The 7005-nt window shown below is 30.9% G+C and overlaps 1 protein-coding gene and 1 pseudogene across 1 annotated transcript; both read left to right on the top strand.

The window, feature by feature from the left end:
- The first annotated feature begins 221 nt into the window (after positions 1-221).
- LOC111028903 lies at positions 222-3293 on the top strand (annotated as a pseudogene).
- Positions 3294-4149: 856 nt separating this feature from the next.
- On the top strand, positions 4150-5680 carry LOC111028902. Its single transcript, XM_022307687.1, has 2 exons — positions 4150-4209; positions 4358-5680. The coding sequence occupies exons 1-2, from the start codon at positions 4150-4152 to the stop codon at positions 5678-5680; spliced, it is 1383 nt and encodes a 460-aa protein (XP_022163379.1).
- Positions 5681-7005: the final 1325 nt, after the last annotated feature.

Here is a 7005-nt window from a genome sequence, read left to right as displayed (position 1 = left end):
TAAGAACAAGGACATTTATACGATTAAATAATTTAAATTCTGCTCTATTATACACTAAAAAACCATGTAAAAATAAGAAACTTATTAAGTTCTGTAATTAACACAATATATATATTATATACTACATAATTACGTAAACAAAATTGTACTTACCTGTTGTTTTATTGTATTACTGTGTACGACTTATTATTTTATAACTATTTTGTAATTGTATTTACATAATATTAAACGTTGATGTTTAATATTGTTATTTGTTAAATAGAAATTTGCAAAATATTTAAATATTTTAATAGATAGATACAGAAATAGTGATAAGATCTATATTATCAAAAACCAATGAGAGATGGCGAACTACACTGTGGACAGGGAACGCGCGGTGGTTATGCGCACAAAAAAAGTTGTCATCATACCTATCTACTTTGTCATGGTACGAACATTTCAACTAGTGTACGAACATATCATAAAACAAACATTCGTACGGTTTATTACGAACATTTGAATCTGATGCAAATATGCATTTAAAAATCAAACTTTTACTCAAAAATGCCGAAATACAAATACAATTAATGATTATCGATTTAGCAGTTTTCACTGATTTATTATAAAGCCTTTATATAAAATAAAATTAAAAATAAGTATCCCGATTACGACCGTATTGGCGTATAGCCGATAGCGTATTAGACGGTCAGAGTCCAGAGTCCAGGCCCATATCTTAAAATTTACAATTGTTGATATTTATATTTCTATTTTTAGATATAAGCGTCTTATAGTAGCTAGGGTCTCGTATCCGTGTTAGTAGTAATGTTATCATGGGTTTTATGAACCGGTATTCGGTAACATTTATTATTTTATAACAATAGTCAATAACAAATTAAAATATTAAATAGTAAAATAGTAAATACTAAATAAGTTAGAAACTCGATGGCGGCTGGTTGTTGACGTTGTCGTGTACTCGTTTTGTGTTTGAATTTGTTTTCGTGTATCGACTATTAATTTAAATTAATAAAACTCAAAATACTTAAATTTAAAGTAATTTATTAACGGTAAATTCATAATTATGGATGAATTTGTCACAAAAACTGGGAAGAGTGTTGTAAAACCATAAACATCAACAATTTACCAAAAAGATGATACTTGTTCTGGATCCGATCGCAGTCTCACACCAGAGTACAAAAGAATTAGACGAGGTGATGGTAAGCAAAAGAAACATCGGAAACAATTATTCAGTAAGTCTTGGGAACAGAATCCAAAATTTTTGAAATGGTTAAGACCTGATGAAAAATCAAACACAAGTGCTAAATGTATTATTTGTAATACAGTTTTGGCTACAGAAATTTCTTCAATAAACCGCCATTTAAATAGCAAAAAACATAAGTTAATGTCTAATAGTGTTTCAACAACTTCATCACTTTCTGATTCTTTTAAACTAAAAAATATTTCTTTACTCGAAAAAGTAAAATCAGCAGAAATTAAACTTACTGCTTTTGTAGCTGAACATAATATTTCATTTAATACAATGGACCACTTAACTGAATTAATTAAAAGTCTCGACCCAACCTCTGAAGTATTAAAAAATATGCACTTGCAAAGAACTAAAACTGCAGTAATGAAACATGTGATTGGTAAGTCTCATAAAGAGTATTTAATTGACTGCTTGGTGCAAACAAAATTCAGTATTTTAACTGATGAGTCTACTGACATTAGTTGTATTAAACAAGCATGCATTTTAGGTACTTTAATCGAGACATCGGTAGAATTGTAAGCCATTTTTTTGAGCTATCCAATGTATTTGAACCAAAAAATTATCAAAAGGCCCACGAAGGTGCTACAGGCAAAAATTTATATGATTGTTTGTATAAATCATTTGCTGAAAATAATATACCATTCAATAATGTCATTGGTTCTGGATCAGATGGGTGTAACTCAATGATGGGTGCCCATAATTCTGTTGCTAGCAGAATGAGAGAAAGTTGTCCTGGTATAAGCATATGGACTTGCATATGCCACTCGTTACACCTTTGTGCAAGTGAAGCATGTAAGGTTCTTCCAAAACGTTGTGAAGATTTAGCACGCAACGTTTATTCATTTTTTTCAATGAGTTCAAAAAGATCTGCACAATTTGTGCAGTTTCAAGAATTTTGTTCTACTCCAGTACACAAACTTCTACATCCTAGTCAGACAAGGTGGTTGTCTTTGCACTTAGTTGTGTCTAGAGTGCTAGAACAATGGGATGCATTACTTTTATATTTCCAAGATAAGCATTTAAATGAACGCCTAACAATAGCAGAATCAATATGCAGCACACTCACAGACCCTCTCATAAGACTTGTATTTTTGTTTTTAGATTGGGTCTTGCCAAAATTCACCTCACTTAATTCTTTTTTCCAAAGTTCCTCTGTAGTGATAACTCAGTTACACGATAAAATGATTTCTACTTATAAAGATATTTTATCATGTTTTATGAGACCAAATTATATTAATAAAACTCCTATTAACGACATTGATCCAGAAAATTATAAACAATATATACCTTTTACACAAATGTACCTCGGCATAAGAGTATTAAAAGAAATAGAAAAACCTAACATTGCAAATAATAAATCCTTGTTAAATTACTTTTATTTAAGAACACAAAATTTTCTAAAAATCTCTTGCATACAAATTAAAAAAAAGTATAATTTTAATGATCCATTAATGTCAAAACTAAAGTTAATTGACCCTAAAGTAGTGGTATCTAGAGAAAATGCTTCTATTTTCCCCCTTTTAATTGTGTTACCTCGATTAACACAATCAAATGATAAATTATTACAACAAATTGATGATGAATGGAGATTATTGTTTAACTTTGAAATTCCTAATGAAATACTAAATCATATAGAAGAACCTGATGTTTTTTGGTTTAAATTATCTAATTTACAGATGGGAAATCAAGAGTATCCATTTGTAAATTTGGCAAATTTTGCTATTGAAGCTTTATCTCTTCCTCACTCTAATGCCGATTGTGAGCGTTAATCTGATAAAAGTTAAAACTAGGAACCGCTTAAATACAGATACAATTCAAGCATGCTTATTAGCCTCGCAAGAAATAAAAATAAAAAATAATACTTGTATAGATTTTGTACCTTCTAAAAAAATGATAGATTCTATGACAACAAGTAATCTTTATGACAACAATAGTAACGATGAGTTTTGTTTTGACGGATAGTTGTTTTGAGAGAGTGAATTAATATTAAACTTTTGTACTTAATAACTAAAAACATATTAACCAATTTACCTATATTATCTTTAATTAAATTAGTATGATTGTATATTTTTTTAACATTTGCTATTAAACAAATCAAAGGATGATTTATTGTGTTAATACTTTTATATTTGTTAATTGTTATTTATATTATCAGATTAAGTTAATTTTGTTTAAATGGTTATATATTTGTTATATTGTTTTAACATTTGCTATTAAACAAATCAAAGGATGATTTATTGTGTTAATACATTTATATTTGTGTATTGTTATTTATATTATCAGATCAAGTTAATTTTGTTTAAATGGTTATATATTTGTTTATTGTTATATTATTATAAACAATTAAAAATGTTGATGTAATTCAATAATAATGAGTATTTATTTCAATCCTACATTTTTCTAATTATTAGATTTATTTTTCATTTAAATTATGTTGATAAAAAAAGTATGGCACATAGTGTATACCTACTTAAAAATCACAATTAAATAGAATAGTTGTTCAAAGTTATCAATTGTGACTTAGTTGTTATCTCGAGTTAAGAAAATGTAATATTACTTATTAAAAAAAAAATAATATAATATAGTATCAATATACTTATAGACTATAGTATTTGCGTTACCGAGCGAAACGAGGGAAAATTTTTTAGGTACTTATCAACTTTTTTTACGATACGAACAAAACGAACAATTTACAATAATTGTCTGAACATTCGGCCTTTTTAACCTGGCAACACTGATACAGCCTGACTGCATTTTCTCAACCGTCAACACTTCGCTTGCCTACGTCCTGTTGAAAACGTGCTCCGCGTATACGCACATTCATCGAACCTGCTTTCGGCGTTTTTATTTGTTTGTTAGTTTGTTTTATTTAAACAATTTATTTTTTTTTAATTTGATTTCACAAGATGAGTGATAACGGCGAGATAGCGAATCCATCACCAATTAAAAAAAATAAACGTGGAAAAGTGAGTATTTTATTAATTTAATAATCGTATTTAATTTTTTTCAATTTGTGTGAGATATTATACTTCATTTATGCCTCCAAATATTAAGGTTTTTTTTCGAATTTTTATCATCGTAATATATTATTAAAATGAAATATTCTGATTTCAGATTATTGTCGAACAACGGAGAATCACCATTATAAATCTATATAAGGTAAATCTGCTCAAACATCCAGATATGCCGTTGTATAAAATGGCGAAAATGATTGCGGATTCCACCGGTATTGGTAAAACTACGGTTGGAAATGTTATAAAAAAATATGAAGAGTCGAAGACAATAACTATTCCAAAAATAAAACGGGCCAAACAATCATTTTTGGACACCATAGACGATTTTGACAAGAACGCAGTTCGTGGGCACGTTCATAAAATTTGGTTTGCTCGTCAAATTCCTACGGTTGACAAGATATTTCAAGCTGTGGCCTCCGATGATAGTTTGCCGTCAATATCTCGTACGAATTTATTTCGCCTGCTAAAAGCATTGAATTTCCGTTACACTAAGCGGAGTCGGAATAGTGCTCTTACAGAAAGAAATGAATTAGTGGAGTGGCGCAGACGTTATTTACGAGACATTGAGCGGTATCGTGAGGAAGGTCGGCACATTTATTACCTGGACGAGACGTGGGTAAATGCCGGTGAGTGTACGTCGAAAACATGGGTCGACACAACAATAAAATCGCACCACGATGCATTTCAAAAGGAGCTCACTACAGGGAGTGTGAATCCTTCAGGTAAAGGAAAAAGGCTCATTGTTCTGGACATCGGTTCGGAAGACGGTTTTGTTCCCGATGCCTTATTGTGCTTCGAGTCGAAGAAAAATACAAGCGATTACCACGACGAAATGAACGGTGACACGTTTCGTGAGTGGATGGAGGGTATTTTACCACGACTAAAACCAAATTCTGTTATTGTCATGGACAATGCTTCGTACCACTCGGTGAAAATTGACAAAGCCCCTTCATCTAACACCCGGAAGGCTGACATAATTAAGTGGTTAACCGATAAAGGAATAGTTATAGACAGGCCTATGGTTATCCCTGAACTACTGCTTATGGTAAAGCGTTTAAAACCACAGCACGAAAGGTACGTCATCGATGAGCTAGCTAAATCCTATAACCACACTGTCTTAAGATTGCCGCCGTACCACTGCGAGCTCAACCCCATAGAATTGGCTTGGTCGTCGGTTGAGAACCATGTTCGAATGAACAATACCACCTACAAACTTCCAGATGTGAAACAATTATTGATACAAGGCGTGAGTCGTATAGACTCGATCATGTGGACAAATTTTATACGGCACACAAAAAAAGAAGAAAAAAAATTTTATGACATCGACGACATCATTGACGATATTTTGTCTGCGGAAACGTCAGATTTGCGGTTGACCGTTACAGGAGAAACGACATCAGATTCTGAATCAGATTCGGATTAGTACCATAATAATGTAAATATGACTTTTTTAATTTTGTATATATGTAAATATGACTTAATATCTGTATATATGTAAATATGACTTTCAATATCTGTATATATGTAAATATGACTTTATATTTTTGTATACATAAAATTACTTATACTTTTTATAATAAAAATATTTTTCATTTTCATAAATAAGACTTTATTTTTTTTGTTTATAAAAAGTACCCAAATCTTTTGTAATATGTGTAATAATACATAAGTATGTAAAAGTACCTGTACAGAACCTTTTAAAAATAATAAAAAAGAATACTGTATGCTCGATGTATATAGCCTATATAGGTATAATATAAAATAATACGCATGAGACGAAAGCGGACAATAACAAAAGTACGTATATTATTTAATTCGCAGCTGTGGAACCATTGTTATTTTAACAGACCGTATACACGGCGGTGAGCTCCGACCGCCGACCGATCACGACGAATGCCGAATCCGTAGCCAATCACCTTGGAATAGAGTATAGTGTCTACGTGAAACCCTCGTCTCGCCTCTCGCGATAGGTGCGCACCGCTGTGCACGATCGCTTACGCTGGACTTTTCCACTAAATTAAACCAGATCAAGTCAACAACCTTCAGATGGGATAATCCCAACCTCAATCGAAAAGAAGAAACCGCAAGACTTACCCATGGATATCTCATGTCTAATGACGAACCCCCATTCTGTGAAGCCTGTGGCCAACACCTCACCGTCAAACACATCTTGACTGAATGTCATGTTTACGACCAAGATATAATTGTATCTATGAACCCTATGTATATAATCTAAATTGTTATTAAGTATTGTGAACTGTAATGATATTCACATTATTACGCCACTCAGCTTCATAATCTAATATAAAATTATCATCATAATATTGTCAACTATTAAAATACTAATGTTTAACAAACAACAGTATTTATTAACAATAGTTTTATAAGTCAAAATCCATGACATTATTCTATATACCTAGCCTATTATTAATTATATCTCAAAGGCCAACATATTAAAAATAAATAACTATTTGTACCTTTAAACTTCAAAATTATATAAAACTCCATACCACTTAATAATTATTATGTACATAGTTATTATTTATATCTGTATCAAATAAGATGTTTATTTTTCACAAAAAAACTTTATAAAAATAAATGATAATAACTTATTATGAAACAACAAGTCAAAAGGTCAATACTATAAGCAGAGCCCCCTTTTTCATTTACAGTTCAGTCTGCTTCTATCACACAACTAGTTCAGTGCAACTAATACACCGTCTTACTTTAAAAGCAAAAAGCTTATTT

The sequence above is a fragment of the Myzus persicae genome, unplaced genomic scaffold, assembly GCF_001856785.1.
Source record: "Myzus persicae strain clone G006 unplaced genomic scaffold, MPER_G0061.0, whole genome shotgun sequence".
Lineage (NCBI taxonomy): Eukaryota > Metazoa > Arthropoda > Insecta > Hemiptera > Aphididae > Myzus > Myzus persicae.
This window is presented reverse-complemented; position numbering and strand designations above follow the sequence as displayed.

Coding starts and splice junctions, on each gene's coding strand:
- LOC111028902 (XM_022307687.1), top strand. CDS start 4,150: ATGAGTGATAACGGCGAGATAGCGAATCCATCACCAATTAAAAAAAAT. Junction 4,210..4,357: donor AAAAAAATAAACGTGGAAAA/GTGAGTATTTTA, acceptor TTCTGATTTCAG/ATTATTGTCGAACAACGGAG.